This window comes from Oscarella lobularis, chromosome 4 (genome assembly GCF_947507565.1).
Source record: "Oscarella lobularis chromosome 4, ooOscLobu1.1, whole genome shotgun sequence".
In the NCBI taxonomy this organism is placed as follows: Eukaryota; Metazoa; Porifera; class Homoscleromorpha; order Homosclerophorida; family Oscarellidae; genus Oscarella; species Oscarella lobularis.
The window spans coordinates 1,658,497-1,685,748 of record NC_089178.1 but is presented as its reverse complement, the minus strand read 5'-3'; the positions used below and the strand labels follow the sequence as shown (position 1 = coordinate 1,685,748).

The 27,252-nt window shown below is 46.8% G+C and overlaps 3 protein-coding genes across 3 annotated transcripts; 2 read left to right on the top strand and 1 right to left on the bottom strand.

Annotated features, from left to right (window-relative positions):
- The first annotated feature begins 66 nt into the window (after positions 1–66).
- Positions 67–6,172, top strand: LOC136186203 (WD repeat-containing protein 35-like). The gene is made up of 39 exons (XM_065973461.1): positions 67–122; positions 183–300; positions 394–468; positions 608–700; positions 749–850; positions 911–990; positions 1,055–1,135; positions 1,199–1,263; positions 1,480–1,580; positions 1,638–1,753; positions 1,848–1,886; positions 1,944–2,069; positions 2,117–2,209; positions 2,268–2,360; positions 2,424–2,484; positions 2,532–2,679; positions 2,730–2,856; positions 2,961–3,070; positions 3,123–3,171; positions 3,225–3,383; positions 3,441–3,521; positions 3,571–3,618; positions 3,675–3,763; positions 3,817–3,934; positions 3,991–4,076; positions 4,130–4,209; positions 4,259–4,325; positions 4,381–4,513; positions 4,563–4,625; positions 4,674–4,721; positions 4,782–4,897; positions 4,949–4,997; positions 5,058–5,132; positions 5,192–5,242; positions 5,342–5,431; positions 5,487–5,555; positions 5,616–5,720; positions 5,769–5,902; positions 5,958–6,172. Exons 1-39 carry the CDS (start codon positions 99–101, stop codon positions 6,127–6,129), a joined length of 3,534 nt encoding a protein of 1,177 aa, XP_065829533.1. The 5' UTR covers positions 67–98; the 3' UTR covers positions 6,130–6,172.
- On the top strand, positions 6,162–10,479 carry LOC136186207 (protein zer-1 homolog). Its single transcript, XM_065973464.1, has 16 exons — positions 6,162–6,437; positions 6,821–7,524; positions 7,584–7,733; positions 7,790–7,848; positions 7,905–7,967; positions 8,026–8,080; positions 8,139–8,195; positions 8,254–8,367; positions 8,429–8,476; positions 8,525–8,566; positions 8,619–8,738; positions 8,790–8,837; positions 8,884–8,951; positions 9,748–9,880; positions 9,943–10,093; positions 10,145–10,479. The coding sequence occupies exons 1-16, from the start codon at positions 6,176–6,178 to the stop codon at positions 10,309–10,311; spliced, it is 2,241 nt and encodes a 746-aa protein (XP_065829536.1). The 5' UTR covers positions 6,162–6,175; the 3' UTR covers positions 10,312–10,479.
- A 68-nt stretch (positions 10,480–10,547) lies between these two features.
- LOC136186201 (intermembrane lipid transfer protein VPS13A-like) lies at positions 10,548–26,602 on the bottom strand. The gene is made up of 94 exons (XM_065973459.1): positions 26,444–26,602; positions 26,350–26,393; positions 26,231–26,273; positions 25,962–26,057; positions 25,806–25,904; positions 25,671–25,741; positions 25,575–25,613; positions 25,387–25,506; positions 25,250–25,330; positions 25,129–25,189; positions 24,947–25,020; positions 24,836–24,889; positions 24,668–24,780; positions 24,518–24,604; positions 24,384–24,459; positions 24,264–24,326; positions 24,087–24,213; positions 23,942–24,036; positions 23,823–23,890; positions 23,703–23,774; positions 23,557–23,648; positions 23,384–23,493; positions 23,276–23,334; positions 23,134–23,218; positions 23,008–23,075; positions 22,871–22,946; positions 22,735–22,822; positions 22,546–22,663; positions 22,410–22,482; positions 22,311–22,358; positions 21,870–22,254; positions 21,747–21,811; positions 21,528–21,679; positions 21,417–21,476; positions 21,230–21,360; positions 21,115–21,166; positions 21,013–21,064; positions 20,911–20,955; positions 20,729–20,857; positions 20,582–20,671; positions 20,316–20,533; positions 20,089–20,224; positions 19,934–20,036; positions 19,754–19,881; positions 19,545–19,701; positions 19,415–19,488; positions 19,229–19,362; positions 18,878–19,180; positions 18,729–18,811; positions 18,420–18,676; positions 18,250–18,366; positions 18,029–18,187; positions 17,863–17,968; positions 17,654–17,787; positions 17,482–17,601; positions 17,047–17,430; positions 16,901–16,978; positions 16,805–16,846; positions 16,580–16,738; positions 16,436–16,525; positions 16,309–16,380; positions 16,112–16,257; positions 15,947–16,061; positions 15,765–15,896; positions 15,491–15,709; positions 15,339–15,437; positions 15,194–15,283; positions 15,027–15,131; positions 14,884–14,970; positions 14,769–14,828; positions 14,580–14,717; positions 14,389–14,528; positions 14,190–14,337; positions 14,010–14,138; positions 13,769–13,881; positions 13,588–13,714; positions 13,303–13,446; positions 13,169–13,250; positions 13,040–13,109; positions 12,870–12,975; positions 12,754–12,810; positions 12,641–12,697; positions 12,442–12,584; positions 12,311–12,392; positions 12,001–12,247; positions 11,789–11,946; positions 11,692–11,737; positions 11,511–11,634; positions 11,388–11,451; positions 11,288–11,338; positions 11,111–11,202; positions 10,920–11,049; positions 10,787–10,867; positions 10,548–10,736 (listed from the first exon to the last, which is right to left on the bottom strand). Exons 1-94 carry the CDS (start codon positions 26,538–26,540, stop codon positions 10,689–10,691), a joined length of 10,242 nt encoding a protein of 3,413 aa, XP_065829531.1. The 5' UTR covers positions 26,541–26,602; the 3' UTR covers positions 10,548–10,688.
- Positions 26,603–27,252: the final 650 nt, after the last annotated feature.

Sequence of the window (27,252 nt, the reverse complement as noted above, 5' to 3'; positions counted from 1 at the left end):
AGTCTATCGGTCTTGTTTATTTCCATCTCTTTAGAAGTGTGACGTTTCGCTGCGCGCGCTAGATTCCTTCGTTGCTCGACGACCGAAGTAAACCCGCAATGTTCATCTATCTAAGCAAAAAGGTCTTGCGTTTTTTTGAATTCCGTGAATTCGTCTCTTAGTAAACTACTTTCGCGGTGCAGATCGCGATTCCGAACAGCACGAAGCTCCGCTGCATAGCGTGGAATGGCCATCAAGGTTGGATTGCGTGTGGCGGTGAAGACGGCCTTCTGAAAGTACTGAAACTCGAATCGCAAACAGGTTAGACGCCGTTCGCGCGCAATACGGGGAGGAGAAGCCGTTCGCGCGCAGAGCGGTGACGGGACGCGCCTCATTTCCCCTCTTCATTCGCAGGAAACGACACGCGCGTTCGTGGACTGGCAGCGCCTAGCAATCTTTCTATGAATCAAACCTTGGAGGGCCATGCGGGTAAGGAGGAGGAGGAGGAGGTGGCTGAAGTGTCGTTTTATTCAAATGTAGTGTTGTGTGTCCGAAGTGTGTGTTTTATATGGAAAATCATTATTAGCGGAGCTCTTCTATTTTTATCGATCTTTTGTTGTTATTATAGGAGCTGTTCAGGTGATTGCCTGGAATGATCATCACCAGAAGCTGACTACGAGTGATCAGCAGGGACTTATCATTGTGTGGATGCTGTACAAAGGCACGTGGAGGTCAATAAGCAGTACGTTATTAATCAATAACATATTAGGCTCGTGGTATGAGGAAATGATCAACAATCGAAACAAGAGCGTCGTGAGAGACATGAAGTGGAACGCAGAAGGTGGAAAGATATGCATAGTCTATGAAGACGGTATGCCAATTTAACATTGTCTGTCGTCTATTTGTACTCTTTGCCTATATTTCTATAAAGGGGCTGTGATTGTTGGCTCAGTTGACGGAAATCGACTTTGGGGAAAGGAACTAAAGGGAACCACCCTAGCCTGTGTAGAGGTACCAAAAGACATCATCATATGATATTATCCTTCAGAGTTTTGCACTCGCGTTTGCCTTGTAGTGGTCACCAGACGGTAAGATCATTCTTTTTGGTACGTCAAAAAAGGAGGTACACATTTATGATGCCGCTGGCAACTTTTGCGTAAGGATATGAAACAGTACGTTAAACGGGGAGATAACCTTTGTTTTTTTCATGGGGCTAAAGTCAAAACTGAGTCTTCAGTGCCTTGAAAATGTCACAGAAGTTGTGAAATTAGTTGGATTGGCATGGTACTTTACTCTTTACTCAAGTGGCGTAGCAGTTGCTGAGACCGAAAATCAACCTATCTGTAATGTTACGATATGCGTGGAGAGACGCGCTTTGGCGGCATAACACCGCCTTTCGTGGGGTTTTGTTTTATTTTATGACCAATGGCTTTCCTACGCTACTGTTTTTCTCTTTAGCTAGTCGCTCTCTCCTTTATATCTTTTTCTTTGCTTCTGAAGGTACAACGGTGCTGAGGGATATGTTGAACCCGACTGTCCCTGCCTGGCTGTTTGCTATGACAACGGACGTATGCAAATCATGAGACACGAATCTGATGACAGTGCGTTTGGAGGGGATAGGTTAGTGTTTCATCCACTTGTTTTTCTTTTTCTATCAGATCCAATTTTAATTGATACCGGAATGACGGTGGCGTGCATTCGCTGGAATCACACGGGAACCGTTCTGGCAGTGGCGGGATCGCAGGTCTTTCCCGTGTCGAGCGACACGTCAAAGGTACACGGAGAGCGAAACCTCCTTTTAACGGACATTTGTGTCTGTTGCAATGAGGTGTCATCTTCTCTATCCTAATTGTTTTGTATTTTTAAAGGAATGGAACGTGGTGCAGTTCTACAATCCGTCAGGAGAAGTTGGTTGATGAATTTGAAGATTAGGCTCATCTTCTCTACGACTCGTTCCCTTTTAGCATCTCAGATCTCTCAAAGTCCCAGGCAAGCAACTGTACATGTGCGCTTGGGAAGGAAGCAGTCTTCGCATATCGCTCGCCGTCGACTCGTTCATCTATTTCGCCAACGTTCGACCCGACTACAAGGTAAGTCTCAGCAGAATGGCCTTGCAAAACCGCTATGTTCGTTCAAGTGGGGCTACTGCTCCAACACGGTCGTCTTTGCCTACACAAAACCCGGAAAGGTGGAGTACGTTGTCATCTTTTGGGACGTCAAGAATAACGAGGTAAACGTGCAACACCCGTTGTCTGTCTGTGCAAACTCGTGAATTTTCTTTGTTTCAGCGTTACGTCAAGTACGTGAAACACGTTGTGTCCATTGCGTCCTGTGGAGACCATTGCGTCTTGGTCTGCAGAGCGGACGACGCCAGTGGACAGGTTCGAATCTCTTTAATTAATTAATTGAAGCATCTCCTGCGAGCTAGTGATTTCTTTTTTTAGTACATCCTGATACTTTTCAATTCTATTGGCACGCCTATGGATACGAAATACATTGATTTAGGTATTCGGGTAAAGCAATTACTTATTGAAGCTATTTCCTTTTTGTAGAACCCGTTCACGTGGCGTTGTCTCACACGCACGTTGTCGCCGTGTCTCGATCTGCCATCTACACGTGGCAGTTCAAAAGCCCCAAGAAACTGACGGCTCTCGAAATGATACACGGCGCGGGAAAGCGAGGAAAAGAAGGCCGTGAAAAGTCGCATAAAAGATATATATTCGTACTCACTCACTCACTTCCTCTTTCAGAATTTTCCACGTCGACGACGTTCCGTCCGGAACTGGCGACGCCGGCCAGCTGGATTTTCGTCGTGCTCAAGCGTCGACGAAGGACATGATATGCTGCGCTTGCATCTCTGACAAGATGCTCGTTGTTGTACGTGCGAACGCATAGATTAGGCTCCTTAGAAGTTCGATGGCTCGAGACGGAACGTTCCTGTTTCATTTTACTCTGTGAATGACTTTCTCTCTTGTTTCTAGGGTCGGGAATCTGGGACTCTTCAGCGGTACAGCTTTCCTTTGCTGGCGCTGGAAATGAAGCACGTGGTGAATTGTCGTCCTGACAAAATTTTCTTGAATTGCAATTCGACGTGAGTCAATCGCGGCGAAAATTTCGAATCTGTCAAGGCTTTTTTTTGATAGGAGATTGGCCATTATTGACATTTCCGGAATACTTACGCTTTTTGATTTCGTATGTCGCATTCTCGATAAACGACTGCCTAAGAGACTTTGTGTTTCCGAAAGGAGAGGAGAACTGCCGATACCGGGGACTCCGCTCAGGGAGAACAGTTGCAATTTGAACGCAAAGACGTCTGGGACATGAAGTGGGCGTCGGACAATCCGGAAATGTTTGCCATGATGGAAAAGACGCGAATGTACATTTTTAGAAATATGGATCCAGAGGTAAATAGTTGATAAACAAGCAGTCGCCGGTCTTTCAGTAAGGAATATTGGCTATAGGAACCAATTCAGAGCTCAGGATACATTTGCCAGTTCAACGATCTTCAAGTAAAAGCAGTTCTGCTTGACGAGGTTATGAAGGTTAGTCGCTACAGGCGCCCATATACGCACTTCAAGTTCTTCGCTGTAGGATCCTGATCATCCTGTCAAAGACAGCATCCTGGATCTCGACGTCAAGGTAGGAGATCGAAGCGAATCCTTCTATGCGAACGTTCTCCATATTCGCTTGTGTAGTCCCTGAGAGACACGCGCGACCTTTTGGCGAAGGTTACGATACAAGATGCTTGCCAATTCATTGAAGATAATCCTCATCCTAGACTTTGGTATGCGTTTTCGTTTCATCTTTGTTTTCTTGTCGATCGCTGCACCACCGTAGGCGGCTTTTGGCCGAGACTGCACTAGAGCGGCTCAACTTGGAAATGGCAGACAAAGCGTTTGTCAGATGCAAGGATTACCAAGGAATTCAATTCGTCAAAAGAATCAAAAAGCTCGACGTAATTCCTGCATGTGCAGATGAGAGCACGCGTACCAATACAGTGTTCTTTATTAGAGCGAAAAGAAGCAGCAGGCTGAAGTGGCTGCCTTCTTTCACCGTTTCGAAGAAGCCGAACGCCTGTACTTGGACATGGATCGCCGGTCGGGGAAGAGTTTTTGTAACTGGGTTGGGTAAAACGCTGTGTTCTTCTCAGTGACCTGGCTGTCGACATGCGAATGAAACTGGGAGATTGGTTCAGAGTTGTTCAACTCTTGAAAACCGGAGGCGGTGCCGGTGAGAACGCCAAGGACCGTACAGGCATTTTTTTTAAAAAGCGTTTTAGGCAATGACGCCCTACTGGAAAAAGCCTGGAATGCCATTGGCGACTACTACGCGGACAGACAAAAATGGTACTTGAAGAAACTTTTCTAAAATGTTTTCCATGCAACAGAAAGACACTCGCAGGCAAAATGCCGTTTCCTACTACCTGCAAGGTCGCAATCAGGAACGATTGGCTCATTGCTACTACATGCTTGAGGACTACAATGGCTTGGAGAATCTTGTTCTCGCCCTTCCAGAGAACTCTCCGTTGCTCGGCGTGAGTGGGCATTGGCCTATATACAAAGTTATTTTCATTAGTATATTAGACTATTGGTGGCATGTTTGTCACTGTTGGAATGTGTGAGCAAGCTGTTCTGGCTTATGTGAAGGTAGCGTGTTTACTTTTTGTACTAAGAACGCTTATATCTTTAATTAAGACTGGGAAACTCCAGCTGGCTATTGACTGCTGTGTCCGCTTGAATCAGGCAAGTACATAACTATACCGTGATTTTTAATTGGTTAACATATCGCTGTGGGGATGATAGTGGGATCAGGCAGTTGAGCTGGCAAAGACTCACAACGTTAAGGAGATAAATTCTCTCCTGGCTAAATACGCGTCGCATCTGCTTGAGAAAGACATGCGTCTCGAAGCTATTGCACTGTAAGACGATCGCGAAGGAAGGGTAATTTCATTCAGTAGTTGCTCGTATAGAAATCGCAAAGCTAACCGTCACTTAGAATCCGCTAGGCTGCTGTTTGACGTAAGAAAATCAGACTAAAATATATTCGACTATAGTCTAGATTGGCTTTGTTTGCTGCAGTTGGCGAAGGAAAGCGGAGACACTCGCAGCAATCCTTTGAGAACGAAGAAGCTCTACGTGTTAGCGGCACTCGAGGCATGAGAAGTCAATAAGGACTTGCTAGCAATTTAGATACTATGTGCATGTGCGTTTAGGTCGAAGCGTATCACGACCAGATAAAGTTAAAATCTTCGCAAAAGAAAGAGGTAGAAAGCGCGTCAAAATAGACGTGTATACGGTTGGGGCATGGAGCTCCTTCGCTTTCTATTATATTGCGCAATTAGAGCTCTTGCGTTCACTTGTAGGTATCGTCGGCTCTTGATAGCCTTCTCGAGGAGGAAACGACTAGTGGCGAGGACATGAGACTTGTTGACAATGCGTGGAGAGGAGCCGAGGTAAAAATGTGTATAAGGTTTAATTAGAATATATCTTCCTTTTCGTTTCTTGCAGGCGTACCATTTTTTCCTCTTGGCGCAGAGACAACTGTACAAGGGCTACTACGACGCAGCTATGTCAACCGTACGAAAAGAGATTGAATTAAAATAAGATGCGAATTGCTATGTATCGGTCTCGTCTCAGGCTTTGCAATTGCGCGATTACGAGGATATGCTGAATCCTGCAGACATTTACTCCCTACTGGCTTTGACTAGTGGCGGAAACAAAGCGTTCGGAACGTGCTCAAGGGTGAGCTATAGGCGCGACTCGCAGAAAGCAATTCTAAGTTTTCTATAGGCTTTCATTCGCCTGGAATCGAGCGAAGAGATTGCATCGGAGGACAGAGAAGCGTACGAAAATCTCGCTTTGGATATTTTCACCGCGCACCCGCCGAAAGACCGAAGCGTGGCGGACACGTCTCTGAATCTTCGGTAGCGTTTATAAGCCATTTGCGCTTTCGTTTAAAAAATGGATTTTTTTAATAAGGTCTAGTGCAATCGAGGGAGACGACTCGGACTCTAAGTTGCCCGTTTGCATTGCCACTGGCAGGCCCATCCTTGACTATCAGTTTTGGATGTGTGGCATGTGCAAGCATCGAGCCCACGAATCGGAAATTGACTCTTACAGAAACTGCCCCCTCTGTCATTACCCGTGCTAATTGTCATTTGTTTTGTGTCAAATCTAGCGTGCGTTAGGTCCTACCAATGCCTTTCGAACCGGAATCGCTTACCAGCCAGTGTTTGGCTCGATTCGCAAATCTTTTGCTTTTCGAAGCGGCGTGGAATGTTGGCAAAGCGCAAAAGCACGCTTTCTTCGAGCAATTGGGCACATTTGTCCCGGAAAGAGTGTCGAACGCCCTCATAGCTTGCCTGTCGAAACGGAAACGAGCTCACAGGGCCGTTCTATCGATGTTCAGCAATCCGAAACTGTGCCGAGTGACTCGAGCCCACCTCTTCGTGCCACCAGGTACGCCGATCGCTTGAAACACGCAGCAGAGTACATCATGTACACGTTGTTACGTTCTCGCACGGCAATGAATGGATGGCGATGAGTCATTAGGAAAGCGCATGTATATGGTCTAATTGTTAGGAAAATTTACTTAGAAACGTTTAATTGACATCCACTTGCACTGGTTTCAGTTCAGGTTGTTTCTATTGATTCGACCTCCTAGTAACGAACCCTGTCTTTTGAGATTTCTGAGCAATACCGGTCTCACGAGTTTTCGCGTTCAAAGCGAGAAATGTAGAAAAGCTTTTTCTAAATTTTAATTATCATTTCCTCGCTGCTGACTTTCCGTACATGACTAACCTTGCCTTTCTCTGTTTACGTAATCCTACTTGCTTTCGTAGGCGAACGAGTGAATCAAGACGGCGACGTTTTGCCGCCCGACTTTCAAGACTCGGCAATCAACGCGCTCAAAAATCACGCTCTCGTCGAAATCGATCTCTCGTTTCGAGCGCACGAAACCGACTGGTCGCTGTCGTCGCTCGTCGAACGCTCCCAAACGACGCTCAAGCGTCTCACGATGATCAACTGCACGCGCTACGTCGACTTTTCAGCGATCGGATCGTTCGTTCATCTCCGCTCGTTGAATCTGTGCCGATGCATTCATCTGAGCGACGACGCTCTCGTCCAAGTGACGACCAATCTCGCCCAACTCGCCGAACTCGACGTCTCGTTTTGCGAACGTCTCTCGACGCTCGCCGGTCTCGCCGGTCTCCGGTCGACGCTTCTCTCGCTCAACGTTCGCTGCGTGCCGTTCGACGACGAGGCACTTGTCGTCGTGCTCTCGCTCGATCGTCTGCGTCACTTGGACGTATCGTGGTCGCCGCCGCCGTGGCTCTCCGCCACTCCGTCGATGCGACGAGGCGAAATCGTGCCGCGCATCGTCGAGCGGCTCGTTGACTTGACGTCGTTGGACGTCAGTTTTGCTCAATTTGATAATGATTCCGTGGCGAGCCTGAGTTCTCTTGCTCAACCGCTGCAATTTCTCGGTCTTGTCGGCGTCGAAGGATTGCCGTCAGCGACGTGGAGTGCGCCGCTAGCGTCAACTGTAACGATATTGTGTCTGCAATAGTTGTCACTTTGATATTCGCGATACGTTTCTCTTAGATTATGGGCGAATCAAGTATTGAGCAGGTGTGCGCTGGATTGGAACGTTATCAGCTCGTCGATTCGGTTGTGAAGCATCTTGTGCGAGAATCCTACTCGAAGGTTTCATCTGAGGACATTGAGGATGAGATGAGAGCGCGATTACTTTCGGTACTTGAGGGAGACAGGGCTGAGTATCTTTGATTCCATTTCCCGTTTTTCTCTAGGTGATAGTTAAAGCTCTGGCCATTCATGGCGGTGATCCTGGTACAATGGTGTCTGGGACGTGAGTTGGTCTGATAGGATTATTTCTTTCCATTTTTGCTTCTTTGCTCTATTTAGTGCTACAATGTTTCACTTGTTCAAGACGCGTTTTTTTGAGAGCCAGGATTGCGTCACAATTCAGTAAGGTTCCACGCTGTCGTACGTTACGTCGTCTTGAGTTCTCTCGCTCTCTCGGCAGCGAATCAGTAAAGCTCTTGATTGAATGCTTAGAGACGAGAAGGTCCAATGTACAGGTGCATGCGACAGTACTCATAGAGGTAATGTAGTTCACGTAAAAGTCTTTTGGACCAGCTGGCCAAAAATTGCCTCATCACTCTCTGCCAAGTGATGGATAAAGTCAAAACTGAAGTAAGATGTGTGAACACTTAGCGTTGCACTGGAGTACATTCGCCCCACTCCCCCGTAGCAATTTCGCAAACGGCTAGGGGACGTGTGCGCTGACTGCATCAGAGAGCCTCCCGATGGGAACGAGTCTGTCGTACGCCTCGCCGTTTATGCAGTATACAATCTGGGATGCTCGGTAAGGCGCAGTAACAGCTTTAGTCGGTGCGGGTCATCTGCTTCAATTCTTGAACGATCAGACGACGAAAGAACAGAAGAGGCACATGCTCAAAAGCGGCACCGTCAAGGTTCTCAGTAGAAAAAATTGCGTCGATTTTTTACCCGTTTTCTTCTAGACTATAATTTCCTTTGTTGATGCGAAGACGAAGTCAAAAGAGGTTCTTAGCTCTTGTAGGGCTATTTTACTATTTTAGCGTGTTCTCTCTTCAGATGGACGATATAATGGAAGTGGCGTGCGGCTTTTTGTGGAACATCACCGACGAATGTCCACCTAATTGCGAAGAATTCATCGAACTTGGCGGAATGAAACTTTTTCAGAAAATCTGCGAGGTGCGCAAGATACGTAAATGTTCAAATTAGCGCATCGATACACTATTGCAGGAAAACCCTGATTCGTGGAAGATCATAAAGAATCTGCTAGGATTGCTGGTAATTAACCATGCGGATGGTGTTTTTCTCCAAACCATTTTTTTAGGGCAATGTGTCAGAAGTTTCTCATCTTCACAAAGACTTCATGGAAACGGGATTAATTCGATTTCTAACGTAAGTGAGATATCGGCCGCTCACCTATAATCTATCGACCGTATTAACCATTCGTGACCTATCGTGACTCGCCGTGACTATATGGGCGGTTTTAACCGGGGTCCTTCAGACTTCTGACACGCCACGTGCAAAACGGTGACGCCCTTGCACACTACTAGTATTCTAATCTTGAATGGTTGCCAATATGGTCGCTCTACACCGACGCCAACCAAAAGACGTTTAGCGATCGGCGCTCGCACAGTATGATGCGTAAGACAGTTTGCTACTTTCGCTGCTAGGTTTAGGTTTAGGTTGAGCCATGCAGCGAAAGTAGCAAACCAGGTCCGACTAAACTCGCGTAGATTCCTCTTGCTGACCCCCTCTTGCACTATTGATAACTTGCTCGCGATTTCGACCCGTTCCCGTTGGATTCCGGCCAACGGAAAGGCGGGAACGTGACATACGAGTACGTGACCCGACACTTATCTCCAAGCACGACTCGTTTTACGCCACGATGTCGCTGGCACAACAAAAGTACACCTACAGTAGCTTTCGCGCGGAGAAACACTCGGTTTCCTGACCCCCTTTCTCTCAAGAGTCGAGAGTATCAATTGTACTATATATAAAAAGCGCGCCTAATGGTCAAGCCTGCGGCTCGTTTGGCTAGCGGCATACACTGATTCTTACTCCAAAGGCTTTTTATTTTGGCGCATGTCTCCCGCACGTACACTCCGCCGCACGTACACTCCGTCAAAGCAGAAGGGTGTTGGCAGGGTGCCGGTTACCGCCTACGCCTTTGATATTCTCTTATCTTTAGAGATTGCGTCAAGATTGACGAAGAAGGAATCGAGATCAGTTACAATTCGACTGGAATTCTGTGCAACATCGTCACCAATAGAGACCTCAACTGGACGGTGGCAATATCCAAGGAAGAAGTCCTGGAGACAATTGTAGGAAATTTTGGAGAAGGATTCTCATATAAAGATTCTCATATGTGTATCTCTTTGTGTAGAAGAAGGCTGTTTTATCGTGGAATCTCTCGTCTCAGCGTTCTATCAACTACAATTCGTTGACTCCTCTGCTGAACGTTGCTCGCTCTGACTACTGTCCTGTTGCCCAGCTTTGGGCTGTTTGGGCTTTGGCTAATCTGTGCAGCGTTTCAGGTACGTATGTGCTTTGTAATTGCGCTTGCCTTTATGCATCTTCGTTTGCAGAGAAGTATTCGCCAATGATGAAGAAGGAAGGTGGCTTGAATGTACTGGCTGACCTTCTAGCAGATCCTCGCGTGCTTCCCACTGTCAAGAAATTTGCGGATGTGGCACAAACGGTTTGCTTGCGAAATTTAGAATTGGAAGAAAATGAAGAGCAAAAGCAGGTTTGACTTGATGTATTATTATACTGTGCGGTGTGGTGCGCACTCTGGCTTCCAGTCAGCATATTTTGGCTCTCTTTTCCTGATAATAAGCTTATTTGTTTTGTAACTTTGGGTAGATCTAGTAAGTGTATGAAGACTAAAAATAGACTAAAAAATAGGCTGTGGTGAGTCAATGCACACGGCGCGTGTCGCTTACAAGCGACACGTTACAGTAGAGTACATGTATGAACGCTTCAGCAGAGCACATGTACGAAACATTTCACTGTTACACACGAACACAATGCAGCAGCAATGCAGAAATACACACGCACGAACATCAAACGCGCGTCCGTAGCAGCAGCAGCTAAAGTAGTCAACGAAGAGTAGTCAAATAATTCAACGCGTCAGTGCACAAATAGTCTAATCGCTTGGTGGGCTTTTTCAAGAGCGTACTATAGAAACACTCCGAATGTCAGCTTCGTGTCTTTATTCGTAAGCTTACCTGACGATCTGTTTTGTTGGGAGCCTTGAATCCTTTTTTCTCGTTCCCTTCCGACTTTCCAAAAAATGACTTCTTGATTGTCTACATGAACGCTATTAATTAATAATTTTTTACTAGTCCTGGAAAGGAAGACCTTCAAAACAACAATAATAGCGTTGTTGTCCTTTTCGTGGACTTCTAGTATTTCTGAAAGAGAGGTTGAGAAAGCGGACTTTTGTTCTCCGCTGTCAAGGAATTCGCCTTCCTTGATAAATATCAGGTGCCTAGATTGACAATACAGTAATTCTAGGTACCATCAACTTATGTGAATACAACAACACCTACTTATTTGTCAATAGGAAGACGATCTTGGGATTTTGGAGAATAACGGTATGAGCAAAATATTCGTCAGAAGCGAATTTTCCTCCGTCAACAATCTATCGCAAAAAGAAAGAGGTGTGATAGTGGGTGTAAGGGCACGGCATGGCATGGGCTAAAGTAAACGGCATCAAGGTATCTAACCTGAAGCATTCCATTTCCTAAAGCAGAGTGAAAACAGTATGGATGGATAATCTAAAACGAATCAATACAACATTTCTTGCACATACGCTAACGTTCTAACGTCGTTTTGAGCTATAAATCGTGCTGGGCGTCTAGGAATAACGGCCGTTTCCAGGTCAGCTGCACTGTGAACAAGCAGACATCTTTCAGGCGTGCAAATAGTTCATAAATGCACCAGTATCACCTGCTTATTCCCTGAAACGTACTCGTTGCAAAGTCAACAACGCCACCAACAGGCCGGGCAACAACACCAATCAATCCCTTTCCGATGCCCTTGAAGAATCCCCCGACACCGCCTTTCTTTGCACCTGCAAAAGAAAACGCTTTAGTCGCCCTCTGTTCACGTCACGTCAGAGCAGGTTTGCCTTCAGCTGGCTTCAAAACAACGCCTGCAATGCCGCCAACAATTCCCTAAGGCACTGGTGCTTACGAGCGAAAGGAATAAAGCATCTTCTATCTTACATGAAATAGACCCTGAGCTCCTTTCGTAAATCCTTCTTTGACGCCTTTTGGTTTGTTTGCCTGCGCCTTTTCCTTCTTCAGCTCGTCGTCAAACGTCAAATTCGTCAAGCCCTTGCCGAGGGTTCCCGTCACGCGCGACACAGCCCCAAACAACCCCCCTGCACCCCAAATTGACAATTCGCCGTTGTTGAAGCGACGATAATGAGGCATACCGACTGTGTGGCTCACAAGACTTTGAACGCCGTACGCGACTCCAACAGCAAACTCTCCTGGTCCTTGAATAGCTCCCTGACAGAGATAGAAGACAATCCAGCGAGTATGCTTACACCGACAACGCACACTCGCCTGGTAAGGCTCATAGAATAGGTCAAAAACGCCGTCTTTGATATCCGACACCAATCCAAAAGGATTTCCTATAACGTCTAAGCCGAGAACCAAAGCATACATTTGTTTGATTGCCTAGGAGGAAGACATTCTGCAGTTGGCACAAAGGCCATCAAATAAATAACCAATTAATGTTACCTGAGTCGTATAGTGCTTGCGAATGCCTCCTATCAGTTGCTGCTGTGTCCAAGACTGACCAACCAATTCAAAATATGCCAATCTAGAAAAGAGAGATGCGTTTAAGTACAACATACATATGGTTTTTGTACCTCAATTCAATGTCTTGAACGTCCGTGAGCACGACGCCAACCGACTTCAAAAGAACCTTCACAAAGTCGACAGGCAAGGCAACCAAGCTGCTGCTTTCGTCCTCGTCCGCGCCGGGAGCATCCATAGAAAAGCTTGCATGTATCTAAAGAAGAAACAAGACAGAGTTATTGTAATCCCCAAGAAAGACACGATAGAGACTTTGATTGGCGAGAGATGAAGGTAACTAATGTAAATCCGCTGTCCTTCATAGGTTGCCTAACACAAGAGAACCATTCCCTGGCAGAAAGACCACTGCACGCGTACTATTTTACCGAAGTTTCTAAGATGCTTCTGTGAATAAGTTCCAAATCCTTCTTGAAGCGTTCCGCCTAAAGACACAAGCAACAAAGTCAATGAACTGTTCCTTAGCCTCAGCATATTGACCTACTTCGCCAGAATCGTCCCAACCTTGCGGCGAAAAAAGATCAACGAGAGAGCCGATTAGACCCATGTCAACACGAACGGCCATCTCCTGTACCAATACCATAAAGTATCTGTCAAAGGAAAACGCTGCTGTGCAAAAGTACGTAGACCGATCTGGAAAAACCCGCGTTTTACTTGATTTGCAGCGTGTTTGTCTGCTCTGTTTTGTTGATGACCACGCTCGCTTCGAGGAAAGGTTTCGGAGCTACGTACACAAGCAAAATCTACAGCATTATACGGAAGCGTGCCGGTTATGTGACGTACCTGCTTGACTGGCTACTGACTTGGGAGGAGGAACAGGATTGAAAACAACCGGAAAAACGTTTTCTTTCATCTGATTGTCAATCTATGAGGCAATTTGTAAGCATGTGAAAAAAGAAAGGTGCACCGACGGCTACCTGAATTCGGTTCACAATGCCGTGCATGAAGTAGTGGTGAGCCGACATGCTGAACTGAAACCAAATTCCCTTGTGCTGAGTTCTTCGTAAAGATCCGGTTTTCGGCTGAATGAGCTTCAGGTCGTTGGCCTTACTGAAATCAACCTAGAAAGAAAGGACTACTAGTAGAATCAAATCTTTGCAGGTCTCAGATGAGAATCGCAGTAGCCCATCTGAGACCCCATCCGAAAAAGTTTGAGGTTGAAGAACGCGTCAGTATTGTACAGTCAGTGCAAGATCGCTCACCACTAGACCCGACTCTTTTGCCTTTGACGCATCAACGAAGACTTTTTCGAGCTTCTGGCACATTTCGTAGCTCTCCGGGCGAAAGCGTTTCTTCTTTGCCGGCTTGAATTCCCACATCAACCCCGAGCTGAAACGGCTTGACGTTATAATAAAGAATATTCTACGTTCGTCAAGAGCTGACCTGCTTATGCTCACGTAGGCCACGGTCAACGATCGGCGATCATTAACTAAAGATAACCCAAGGCTCGGAATAGACACGGTCAATTCGACGTCAGCTTGCTCAAGGTGTTCAGTCTAGAAAGAAAGAAATTCGCCTGCCATTAAATGTCAAACGACTCGACTAAACGAGACTAAGGAGCCGCCTCGATTTATATTAGAGAAAGAGAAATTGTTTACAGAGACGGTTTGCGCTGTGGACCTACTTCCGTGGCTTGAAGCATTTCATCCTCGTCGTCCGTGAACATGACGACGCGCTGGAGACCGTCGAGGAACGAAGCCCAGTAGATAACGAGACCATCGCGTTTAGGAAAATCAAATTTACCGTGAGAATCCTATGTTCAGATTGATATTTGCAAAAAAAGATTGAGTGCAATGTTTTGTACCTGCTTCAGATTGTTTTGATATTTCACGGCGTTGAGCTCCGGGAACGACCAGCAGAGAGTGCGTTTGCCGTCCGGATTGTGCCACGTAAACATCCGCAAGTAACCGCTCTCGACGGCGACGACAGTATCCTGAACCTTTTCCTCCTCTCTGTGGGCAGAGTTTCAATGGAGCACTGCCAACATTTGCATAAACACAAACTTTTGAAAGACGTTGATAGTGACTTTTTCATTTCGTATGTTGTTCTCAATGCGCACCGGCGCCGAGCCGACGAAGTACGGAGTGAAGCTGATAATCAACGACGAATCGGACAGTTCGACTTGAACGTAGACTCCTCGCGTCTGTGGAAAAGATTAGACAATAGCACTCTCCCAACGAACAAGACTCCGCACTCCTTCGAGTTTCCCTTTCAATTCGAGAAGAGTCGAATGAGCTCGATTGAATGCGAATTTGGGAGATTCTGGCCCATCGACCGATCCCAGTTTTACGGACATGACACCCGACTTCCCTTCGGCCCAATAAGGTTCCCACTGCAAAAGAAATCATCAACAAAGAGGAGCTCCGTGAGGAAATTGACTCGCCTGTCCGGGTTCAATGGTCACAGGCACGTGGCTGTCGCCTTCGTAGATAAAAATGGTCTCCTAAGAAGAACGTGTTCGGGCAAACGAACGCTAGTACCAGAGTAGGAGATGTTACGCTCGTTTTGTTGACGACGATTTGATAAGATGAGAAAGTGACAATTCGGCTCAAGCCAAAGCTAGTCAGCGTCACTTGAAGCCCGAGCTAATTAAACGCAAAGAGAAGTCGAGTCAGACTATCTCGTTGGAGAACGGACGTACCTCATAGACTTGGTTTCCTTCTTTGCACTTGATGCTACCGCCGCTGCCAGCTGCATCCAGCGGAAACAATTTTGACCAGTCTGATCCAAAAGCCTTGAGGCGAATCTATACACAAGCGCCGCGACAAGTTTTTCGCGATCGATTTGCTTTTAGGTGCTCTTTCTCGCCTTTCTTTTCGAGCCGGATTTCGGCAAACCAAACATGACTGCATTCTTGACCGTCGATTCGTGGGAAACGCTGTACGAAGCTCCGTCCGCCTAAACAAGAGTCGATTTTATAGAAAACGTTCGTTGTTTCCGAGTGCGACCCGACCTTGTACTGGAGAGCTGTTCCTGTCTTATTCACCATCCAGTACGGCACAAAGAGGTAAGCCTCTACCGATTTCATGCAATGCAATCGCACTCCGAACATCTGTCAAATACGACGTCTTGAAAAAAGAAAAGAAACAGGAAAGAAAACTGCACCATTGCCATTGACTTTCCGTCCGGCAATTGGGCTGTAAACTCTACGTCAGTCAGCTCGTCGTCTCGGCGTGGCTTGAAGACGGCGTGGCCGTTCCATTCTAGCCCTGAGTCGTCTTTCGTCCACAGGTAGACGGTAAAGCCTTTCTCGGAGGAATCGACGTCTATTGCGCTGTATGACTCCTTGGCTCCGGAAGATAGCTCAAATTCTTTGCCAAGGCCCTAGAGTTCAACGTCTCTTTAGCGTCTCTCCCTATATCATAGTTTCCTCTCCCACCTCTACTTGTCCCTTGAGCGTCTGCGGTAGTTGATTGTGCAAGACGAAAGGCACGTACAGATGCATCGTATGATGCGGTATTTCTCTTGGCACTTCGGCGACGTTGTCGTACGTCTCCGGCTCAGCAATAAGCTGAAAATAGAATTTCTGTACGACGTCTGGGGATGCTATTAAAATCAAACCCGAGCAACAAATTTCGTGCCATCGACCGCATCAGAGAGACAAGTAACGCAACTGTGTCTTACACCGCTTGAAGTCTTTCCACTCTTCCAGCTAAATTCGCCGCTGGGCTTGTAACTTAAGAACACTTTTGCCCGACACACAAAATTAGAGCTTCCCAGACTTACACAGAGCCTGTTGGACTGATTGAGAAAGCGCTGGTGGACGCCGTGAGCAACGGTGGAGAATACGTCTCCGACGGTTTGAGCTGAGTCATGGGTTTTGACTCTCCTTTCACGTACAGATCAACTTCCGTAGACAAATTGTTTTCAATCTAAAGGAACAGGTGCTCTACGGTCTCTAACAGCACAGCGAAACTACGCACTTGGAACGACGAACGAATTCGAACGACTTTCTGCACGTCAACGAGTTCTATATCGCACACGAGAGGAACAGTCTGCGAGGAAAGGAGATTACGCATCCTAGTACTTTTAGCCAAACATCTGCCCTACAGGTTGTTTGGTAGAACTGGGAACAAGGTAATAGAGCAAACGACAAGACTTCGTCACCGGCACATTCGAAATTCTCTTGTAGCCGTCAACCTATCAATATCGTACAGGATTTTTCTCTCCTTTCTCCTTTCTCCTCTTTCTCACTTCTATGCTGATGTGATAAGCAGCTTCGCGGTACAGATTTTCGCTGTCGGCGTCAAACGTTCGGCTGAGAACGTCAATGGATCCTCGAGTGTCTCGTTTGTATCGCAAAGGTTGGGACAAGCCATCGGTCATTTTTAGACCCGTCTCATTTCCTTCATTCTAATGAAAACATAAAAATAAAAGAGCAATCAAAATCTAAATGACGACGCCACCGTCGTGACCTACATCGAAATTCTCTCCCGGGATTATTGTTATCGTTTGCCCAGTCTGAAAAGAAGCGCATAGCAATAGCGAAAGGCGCTGCTTTAACGTTTAAAAAACCTTGTTCTCGATCAAATACGGCGGCAAGCTCTTTGAAGTCGAAAGCTGATCAGGATTTTCCTCCGTTCCAGTCCACGTCTGTTAATAAAAGGCAGTCTCGTATTACTGGAATGACAGCGACGACAAAAGGGATGAATTAAACTAACCTTGACCAGTCTTTGAATCACGTAGAGCGCTGTCTTTGTCACGGTCAATTCCAACGGATCGTCCGACGATATCGTGACGGCAATTGCGGGCGGCGGCATTTCAACTTCGGCGACGGATTCCCTTCTTGCACTCAAGTCTACGCCGGAATCGCTCGTCTTCACGACAGCGTTGCCATCCGTTTCTTCGTCTTCGGCAATCGTTTCTGGGATTGCAAACGGCGTCGCCTTCTGCTTTTCTATCTTGTGCTGCTTGACAATGGCTCCAAGTCGCCAACGTCGATATCGGAACTCCGATTTCGGGACGGGCTCGAGAAGGGGTTCCCACACCGCGATGCGTTCGTTGAAGTAGGACACTTCTATGTCGAGGGAAGCGTCAAGCGATAGCTAAGTACAACACTGCGCAGGTAAAGTTCAATCCCAAACAAAGACACTTACGTTTGTAGACCAATTCGTCAGTTCGGCCTTGGCGCTCGCGTTCAGCGCGATGACCGGATAGAACCAGCCCTTGCTTTCATTCTCCAGTTTTATGTCAAGGTGCTCGATTTCGATCAGGATCTGCGGTTCAAAAAACGCGTCACGACGTTCTCCTCCTAATGAACCAGCTTGCCTCTTCGGCGACCGCAACGTTCGCCGCCGCCAAGGACTGAGATGACGTCTGTCTCAATTTTCTCTGCCGTTCCAACAAACTCGACTGGCGGTCAAAGGCCGTTTTGCCTGCGATCCGCGTTTGAGGCAAATTGTCTAAACGAATAAAATTTCTCAAAACATTCCGGAGCCAAAAAAGGTCGGTGCTGTGCCAGTGATTTCGAGGCTTACCTGTCTGATAGTACCACTTGCTCTTGTCAACGGGCTTTGGATCCCATATGCCACTTGGACACGTTTCAGTCGACGACGAGATCACCGGGGCCGGAGGCTCCAGTTCCTAAAATAATGCGACAGAGGTTAGAGATAGAGCGGTCTTCGAGACACGTTGCTATCGTACTTTCCACGTTTCTGTTGCACAGTTGACAATATTGAGGATGATGTGGACCATGTGCGGGCCAATCGACGCAATCACGGCCGGCGTTTCGACAGTGATTCTCGTCGTCTTTTTCACGTAACTGAGAGCGTACGTAAACTGCAAGCTCAACGGGCTAACAATCTGTAAAATCACGACGATTTTAGAATAGAAAACAAACGACCCGAAGAGTTGTCGCGGCGTACTTCAGAAGACATGGTCGTTCGTTTGTCGTAAAAGCACGTGTAGACGGTGAAATCTGGCATGCCAAGCATGGCTTTCTGTTGAGTCTCGTTCTGATAGAATCTCCCCGTCCCATTAAACTGAGAACAAAAGTGCGCGCTCGCGCAAGTCCTTTTTTGAGGCGGCGTCTTACTTGCGCTAGAATTACTCGCGTCTTCTCGTTCTTCGCGTCTTCCAATAGAAACACTTTATTGTTGTTGATCTTGACTTGGACGTCAATAGGCGTCGACGGCGGTTCGACGACAGGCATCGGCTCGGCAGCAGCGATCGGCACCGCTTCCTTGATCTTTTCAACGCTGTCTTGAACGACGAGAGACTTGACGAAGTAAACGACATTCAGGCTGAATTCGACCGCTCCCACAATGTGCAAGTCGTTGACGTAAGCCACGACTAAACAGGTAAAAGATCGATGAGGCCAGTGGGTCCCTCTCTCCAGCGTTACCTGAATTTTCGCCTTGAGCCGATCTTGTGTAGTTCACTTGAATGAGAAACTTGCTTTCAGATCCAACAACTCGACTTAGGATCCTATGTAATATCAAGATAAAATTGACCGTTGCCAGACACTTTTACGGAGACTTGAGTGTACTGTACCTTGTAATTCCGTTCTCCATGGACGGTCTCGCGTCCAACAGCACGAGGTCTTCTATTTTAGCCGATACGGACATCTTTCCGTCGGACATCATTTCAAGATGGACGGTCGGCGCGTCGATAGAGAAATCAGCTAGTCGACATTGAGAAGAAATCAGCAAGATGGCGAGTTTGTCCAGTTTGGCGTTCATCGTCATTTGCGAAAATGCCGACGACTCTTCGGGAGGTGGCGAAAGCGACGGCGACGACGGCGTCGATTTCACAGCATCCGCAGCATCTCGCGATACGGGAGGCGGAGGAGGCGCTCTAAAGAAAAAAAGATGACATGGTATACGAGGATATTTTATTCTCTACTTGGAGAGTTCCAGGGTTTCAACGAATTTCAAAGCTCTGTGAACAGTTTCTTCGTGAATGCTCACGGCGATTGATGTCACGTCCAGAGCGATTTTCATTTCGGACGAGTCGAACTTGGGAGACTCCCGATCAACCTGTCCAGCCAATCAAAAAACGAGATTGCAGAAAAGCAAAGCGCAGGGTTACCTTGTTCAAATGAAAACAAATCAAATCTTTCTCTTCAGAAGAAGAGATGACTTTCAGAGGGCGACCAGATTTTCCTATACGGAAACGAAATCACCAAAAGAAGACCAAGACTATATAGATAACCGCTTACCTTTTACCGTGTAATCAAGCAGCATGGTCTTTCGAAGCGATGCGCTCACCTCAGCGCTGTCCGTCCCAACATGCACCGACGCGACGACAGAATTGATAGAAAACTCGAGCCACGGTTGGCAGTCCGTCTCGTTTTGTGTCAGTACAGTCACCGAGACCTAGTGCAGAACGATTCTCTCCTCACTCGAACGCGTGACAGTCTCTCTATACCTCGGGAAGTTCGAAGCTCACGTCGGCAATCGCGTCTTCAACGCCAGGCGTCGGCTTTTTGACTGCGGGACCCGGCGATTTCGGAGTCAATTCCGTCTTGGGAGTCAATTCTTTCGCTGAAGGTTTTTCTAAACGACCGAACGATACACTTTCGTCTCGCGAAGGCAAACTATAAAAAACCTTGAATTTTTTTCTCTGCGGCCTTTGCTTGCGTATCTTCCACTTTCATGTTCTCGTCCAAGAAGGCCAAAACGAAATTGATGTCATCCTTGCCACCTTTAATCTAGCGAAAATCGAAATAAACATTCGCTTCAAGAATGATGGCAAAAACTCACTCCAATTTTCGGTATTTTTCCCTTGACGCTGACCATGGGCAGTCCTTCGTGCCGAGCCGACAGACACCGATCGACAGTAACACCAAGTTCAACCGGTTCAATAAGAACCATGTCTGATCCCGAGGATGATCCTTTCCTGCAAGAGAAGGCACATCAGTATCAATAGTAAATAGTATGATCACCGTAAGCTGCGCCGGTGCCCAGTGAAATATGCTAATTTTCTTTACCTCTTCAACTCGAGCTGGGTCAAGCTGACATCGAGGGAGTCTATCAGCACCTTATAAGTCGAAGCAGGCGATTCCTTGTGCAGGAAGTGATTGGCCACTATGATTTGACCCAAATTGGCTTCGAGTCGCTCGTCGCTGGAACTGCTTCTTGGCGCAACGATACACGGAGCAGCGAGATTGACATCGAGTCGAATACGAGAATCAACGTTCTCTTTCATCTAAAACAAAGCAGGGTTAACGTGATAGGAAGACGCCAGTTAGCTTACTTTGTCTCGAGCCTTCGATGCCGCTTCTACTGCCTTCTGTTTGGCTGTCTCAATAACCTCGTCACTGGGCTTGAAACCGAGAGCAAAGTTCTAGTGCATATACAGTAAAACATCCTTATAAGCAGATTTAGTCAAAGTTTACTGCACCATCATGGCTTGCACAAAATCATTGATGAAGACGATTCTCAGTGCCGCCGCGACGACATTCACTTCCACATCGGCGCAGTCCAAGTCCATCGTCTCCTTTTCGTCTTCAGTCCGATTGAAGATGCGGATCTAAAGAAACGTTGATACAATAAGAGAAAAACTAAGAAGAAACGACTACTAACGTGAGCTTTAAACAGTTCGTTCGAGCCTTCAACGATCTGCACGATCTGAACAAAAACAAGCAAACCTATAAATACAGGAATTACATTGTAAATGTATGAGACCTTCTTGTATTTGGTATCTTCAGCTCCGTCAAGAACAAAGAAATCTTTCATTCTGAATCGAATTTAATTATTTATTGCCTGTGAGACCTGTCTCTTTCTTGCCTGACATCTACGTCGATGACGTCAGTTTTCAAGGTCACGTCCGTCTTGACATCTACAGTGGATCAGTGACGTCGTCCTTCTCCTTCAAACTTTGCGATCGCGCGCGCTCTCTCACCTTGGATGTGCAGCTCGCCCAGATTTCTGTCGTCGGACATGATGACGACGCCAAATTTCTCAAGCGACGCTTCGACAGCAAATTGGGTATACGTCTTGGATTGAGACGTTAGCGGAAGGGAAGAAGCTTTTACAGAAAAGAACACAGGAGATTAGTCAATATCGATTAGAATGAGCGGTTCCGACTTTGAGCGTTCTTCACAAGATTTTCAGCATTTTCGTCCGCAGCTTCAATTAACTTTGCCTTTCTAAAATCGCGAATTCGTAGTGCATCTTTTCGTTGCAAGGAAGCGCCTCACGTCGACTCCTGAGGAATGATGCCAACAAAGAAATCGATGAGACGATGAAGACTTCGTTCTTCCGCGGTGACGTCGAGCGACGAAACAGTGGCCGTCAACTTGTGCAAAGTCAAACAATGCACCGTTTCGAATTCCGGAGAAGACGGATCCGCCTGCACACACAAACACGCAAAAAAAACTCGATAAGAAAGACGAAGCCGAGAAAAGACATTCTTTCACCTTGGTAAAGTTCACGGTAAGAAGCTGAGCGTCAGGACTGCAACTCAACATCTCCAACGGTTCGTCTGACCAAAATAGCGTCGTCACCTATCGGTTTCATAGGTACATGTTTCTAATCTTCACCTTTCGTACAGCGGTTCCTCAGGGCCAGCGGTCCCACTGAAGCGTCGACGGTCATGTCCCACGTCCTCACTTTCACAGACGATTTCACCGATTTGAGACTGAAATCGCACACTGGAGTGTCTTTGCCGTTCTTGTGCTCGGACATGACGGCTGCGATTTTTTCAATAACAAAATCTCCGACGAATTGTATGACGTTCTTTTGATCCGCTTTTTTCTCTTCCACAAAAACGTCCTCCTTAGCGACGTCGTCTTCCCTCGGCTCGTCTAGAAGCTGCTCTAAATCCATTGTACTCACACTGTCCAACGACACCAAGTCAAGTTTCGAAGCAGACACTCCAAGTTTTGATAGGGAAGGCAGTTCGGCAGGAGTGCGACTCACAACAGGCTAAATAAACAAAATAAAACTTTGATGAAATCTGTTGCTATCACTTTTCATATTACCTCTTCGCGTGGTTTCTCCAACTCGGGGAGAGGAAGGCTGTCGACAATCTAAAAATCTTTCGCTATAAGAGACAACTCATTTCAGAGGCGAGAACGTGCCTTCATTATATTTTCAATCTTCTGATCCGAAAGAGCCACTTCAATAGAGGGCAACGTCGCACCTACTTTAACGCTAGAAAAGATAAGCAGAAGGAATTACTCCTAGCCCTAATTCTGACTACGATTCGTATCGTACGTCGCCAAACGGACGTCGTCGGGAATAATGGATTTCATGAGAGTCACTTTGAGTCCGAGAGGCTGAATGACGTGCAGGGGCGAAGTAGGCAAGTGTCGGATTTCTTCCCACTTCGACTCTATGTAGAAAAGAGAGACAAACGCCTTCAACGAGAACAGAGGCAGAGACAAGATTAATTATGTAAATCACTTGAAGGAGCTAAACAGACGGAAAAGTCGGTCATGTCAAGGGAGAACTTGTCGTATGCATGCTGGTCCAGTTCCTCCTGCGTGGCAAGCTAAGGAAACCCGGTGTATTGCGAGGGTTGAATCCGAGATGAACATACCTCGGGAGAAATTTCGTCTTGAAGCTCGGACTTCATTGAAAACTTTCCCAAGTCTACAACAACGACGCTGGCAGACCTGCGTAGAAAATGCCAAAACATGGGGAGGAAAAAGGAAGGAAGGACAAGAGATCTCATACTCTGTTAATCTTCCATTCTCCGGTAAAATGACATACGGAGACTGCACGTGGATGGCCAAGTCAAAAAGCTGAGCGGCAAAGTACGTGCGACGTGCAATTGAAATATCAACAGTAGCACCAACGTACGTTTCGTTGTCCTATCGCATGCTGGATTGAAGCCCGTCCGGATTCCCTTAGGTTGCTCAGCTGATTTTGAGCCGCAGACGACACGCTAGAGGAAATATATACACGCATAATCTCCTCTAACAAAGGAACCAAGCTGGCTTACTTCTGCAGATGAACGTCGGAGGGAAGCTGAAAGAATGCAATAAGAGCGTTGATCGTGGGCTAAATAAAAACGTGAACTGGCGCAGATTTTACTAAGGGCAATCGTTACCATGTCCACCGTTATTTCTGACGGCTGCAAGGCTACTCTCAATTTCTGATCTATCTTTCTTGGCTGATTCAAAGGATTGACGTCAAAATCAACAGATACAAGTGATTGGCCTAAACAAAAGATAAGAAGAAAGTTGAGCTTTCAAAAAAAAGAGAATAGAGAGAAACTAGTACTAGGGTCTGTGAGCTGAGGCGTGAGTAGGGCTGGCACTAGACCATCTACTTCCATTCCGTAAACGCTGAAAGTCGACGACGACGCATGTACGCTGAAGAAATAGGTACAGTAGCATGTCGTCTCTTTGCTCTGTGAGCCCAGCTACCTCAATCCCTTCGCCGACGGTCGCATTTCCACTTCCGTCATTGCTCCATCCAATTTGGCATTGAGAATAGGACTGAGCAGGAGAAATAGAAACGCTAAGAAATATTGATGCTCAAATCACCTGCCGTCTTCCCCTTCGACAGACGCCACGAGAAAGACAAGTTTGAACTTCAACCGGAGTTCCACGTACTAAGAAAGCAGTCGGATCAATTCGCCGTGTAAAATCGGCCGAACGCACACCTCTTCCGGAAAGCTGGCAATCGCCGCGTCGTCACTATAGCCAATCGCGTCGTAGAGCTTTTTCTTTTCCGACTCCGGTATTTCAACCGTCTCGCCTGAAAACGCATTAACCGTTGAGAAATTAAATTGATCGCGACTTGTTCACCGGCAACTTGAGCGACGGCCACCGTTCCTTTGTCTGTCTTTTTCGTTGATCCAAACCATCGCGAAAAGAAACCCTCTTTGGCTCGTTCAGCTTTCTCCGCTTCTTGCTCTTTCTTTAATTTTCTCTCCTGCACAAAAGTTGAAAATTCGCCTGCGCGTCACACTGAACGGAGCTCACATCGGCCTCTGCTAGACCTCTCGCAAAGGTAATGCTAAAAACGTCCAGATGATCTTCCAATGACTTCGAAAAAGAGTGAAAACGGTTCGGCGTTTGCATCTGCAATAGATTGTGTATTACCTCGAGTTGGGTCTTGTCGTAAGCTTTTCCAAGAAGCTTTTTCAGATAAAGAGCTCGGTACGACTTCAGGGAGAGTCTTCGAAATCACGTGCATAAGGAAGCAAAAAGAAGCGACGTTCAAGAATCAAACGTACCTGTACTTCTTGATGTGCTTCCACGACCACATTTTAAAGCGTCTCTGGACGTCTTCCTTAAGAACTGCATTGAAGGCATACTTCCACCTAAACAAACAGACGAAATCTAAGTTAACCCTTAATTAAGGGATCTCTAGGCTAGCATCACACCAAAGTGAGACATTCTTTTTGCCCTTCGGACGTCCGGGAGCCTTGTATTTCAAATATTTCAAATTGAGTGCCATCATGTCAAAGCCTTCAATGAGGTGCATTATTTGGACAAACTGAAGTCACGGTGTCACTATGGCAAGAAGACTTGACATAAGGCCAATCGATTACCTGGCGTCGAGATAGGTGAAAGCCGATCTGCTCTAACACAAAATCCAGCAAGACCTAGAGGAGAAAATCAGTTTAGAACTGCAAACAATATGACTAGGATTTAGACGATACTCTTGGTATGTTCATGTCAGTTCCAGGCTTTTGATTCAGCATGAGCTTAGCCGATGACGTCAGAGGAGCCAACACTAAATAAGAGAATGCGACCCCGCGTTAAATTAATAGAAATCCGCGTGGTTTAATGAGAACAGCATGTTACTCAAAGGTGCAATTATAAGCTTGTCTACCCCACTCACCGTACTGATACTCTTCCGGATGACTTTGACCAACTCTGGCTATTCCGTCAAAGAAACTCTTCTGCAGAGAAAACACGTACTTGTTTGAACAAAAAAGAGTGTTTTCCTTTTGCTTGCTTGCCTTCCACTCGTTCAAAGGAAGCCCAGCCAGTTGTTTGGTATCAGAGTTCCAATACACAGAAAGGCATTTCAGTTGCAAAAGCTACCAACGAAAATATCCTAATAGGGATGAAGGTCTATCAGGTCGTAATGCCACACCTTGTAGATCCTCTCAACGGATTCCTTGATCACTTTCTCCTTATAGTTAGAATCAGTCGTTTGTGCCGACACTTCTTCCAACGTCACGCCAAAAGAGAATGGATGATCTGGATCCGAGACCTTCAAAAAAGGAGCAACACCTCCCACTATAATCACTGCGTCTACGGGCTATAGAATATCGCTTATACGTCGTCCTCGTAGCGAACGTGAATGTTTTCGATGGTGAGCTATGAAGGAAGAGGAGCACTAGAATCCTTCTCTTCGCTTTCAAATGATTTAGTGACCTCTAGATTCTTCACTATTTGCGTCACCAGTTTCTCGGCAAATCCGGCACTCTTTTCGTCTTTTGTTGAACCTGAACAAAGTCACGTGTAAGGAAGGACACGGCATGCTCACTAGCGCAGTCCTCCCTCTCCCACCCTCTTGCTCTTGACGTTTCTTTTCCTCTATCTGCTCTAATTGCTCCTTCTTCCTCTCCTTGGCTTCTTTCTCCGCTTTCTCTTTGTCATACTTGAATGCTATATTAATTCTAATTTTAGAATTTCGGACCACGAGACGTCGTTGTCAATTATCACATGTAGCAGGCGACACCAGGAGGTAGAGTCCTCTCACTGCGACGACCGTGCGAGAAGTGTACAAAGACCGCCAAGGAATCTTGAGCGTAAGATCCTCTACAGTACGAAAGACGAATTGTGAAAACCACAACAATACCCACCACTCCCACACCACGAAAAGACTCATCAACACCCCTTTGCGACAGATTGATCTCAGGCTCCTCCTCCCTCCCCCGAGGGCAAAAGGACGCGTCGCAATAGTGAATGCATGCGTCTGCCATCGAACTTACGCAGAAATCCAGATCGAATTCGTATAGGCAGGTTCAAGTCGGCCTATAGGGCGGAGAAAAGACGGTGCGAGTGGAAATTGGAACCGCATTGCGTGGCGCCTGCTCCAGCGCTTTCCTACCAGCGCATCCGGCTTCACTTCGAGCTCTTTCAGAGTTACATCGCCTAAACGAGGCCATGCGTTCGTCGTTCGAGCGCTCCGCGATAACGCTTACCGCTGAACACGCTCAGTTTTAGCTGCGACGAGTCCAAGTTCTTTACGTAGGGCTTTAGAAACTTGTTCAGTATTGCAACGACAAGTCCCTCGAACATTTTGATGCGTCGACGACGCTGCGGGGTGCTGCGAGGTTTTCTGCCGTTGTACTAGCGTGCGCCTTGCCGCTCACGTGCTGACGTAGGCGTGTCAGCCCGAGCACGCTCTCGCTGCGACACGTGAGTCGAATAATAAGCTTCGAAATTCCCTTACTTGTAACGAGGGCTTCACAGACGAGTGGTATAAGTTTGTTCGTATGAAGCCTGCCAAGGTCCCGCATGTAAGGTGGGTACGCGGGTTCAAATCCCGAAGAGGAAAAGAAAAAGTTTTTTTTGCAAAAAACATCATGCGCACTCTGCCCCCCCGAAAAAAATTGAGACCTCCCTGTCCCACCGCCCACCCACGGGCAGAGTGCGCCGCCCGCTTATTTTACGTCGCCGGGTGCACGACAATGGATTTGCGGATTTGCGTCGCTCCAAACGATGGAAGCGGCTTTGCAGCGAGAAAAGGTCGAGTAAAGCACGCGGCTATGCAAAGGAAGGAAACGGGGCGCGGGGAAGGTAGTGAGCCTTAGACATTTCTGAAAACAAACCGTCGCTTTTTCTTCAAAAAGCCCACGCTGCTTTGTCACGTGGTAGAGTACGTGCACTTCTTTGGAGTCGTGGAGCCGTGGACTTTTCAAGGGAAGGGCAGGGACGTTTGTTGCCGGCACGGCTCCGTTCTATGGCACAGAGCCAGTTGCGCGTGATCACAGTGTGATACTACCATACA

What these genes read in the sequence shown, in the direction of transcription:
- LOC136186203 (XM_065973461.1), top strand. Translation starts at nt 99, where the DNA reads ATGTTCATCTATCTAAGCAAAAAG. An exon ending in ATGCATAGTCTATGAAGACG is followed by an intron (nt 851 to 910) that starts GTATGCCAATTT and finishes ATTTCTATAAAG; the next exon opens with GGGCTGTGATTGTTGGCTCA. An exon ending in TACTTGGACATGGATCGCCG is followed by an intron (nt 4,077 to 4,129) that starts GTCGGGGAAGAG and finishes TGTTCTTCTCAG; the next exon opens with TGACCTGGCTGTCGACATGC.
- LOC136186207 (XM_065973464.1), top strand. Translation starts at nt 6,176, where the DNA reads ATGCCTTTCGAACCGGAATCGCTTACCAGCCAGTGTTTGGCTCGATTC. An exon ending in TGAGAGCGCGATTACTTTCG is followed by an intron (nt 7,734 to 7,789) that starts GTACTTGAGGGA and finishes GTTTTTCTCTAG; the next exon opens with GTGATAGTTAAAGCTCTGGC. An exon ending in AAGAAGTCCTGGAGACAATT is followed by an intron (nt 9,881 to 9,942) that starts GTAGGAAATTTT and finishes CTCTTTGTGTAG; the next exon opens with AAGAAGGCTGTTTTATCGTG.
- LOC136186201 (XM_065973459.1), bottom strand. Translation starts at nt 26,540, where the DNA reads ATGTTCGAGGGACTTGTCGTTGCAATACTGAACAAGTTTCTAAAGCCC. An exon ending in GTCATCGACGTAGATGTCAG is followed by an intron (nt 21,065 to 21,114) that starts GCAAGAAAGAGA and finishes AATTCGATTCAG; the next exon opens with AATGAAAGATTTCTTTGTTC. An exon ending in GCACGAAATTTGTTGCTCGG is followed by an intron (nt 15,897 to 15,946) that starts GTTTGATTTTAA and finishes TTCTATTTTCAG; the next exon opens with CTTATTGCTGAGCCGGAGAC.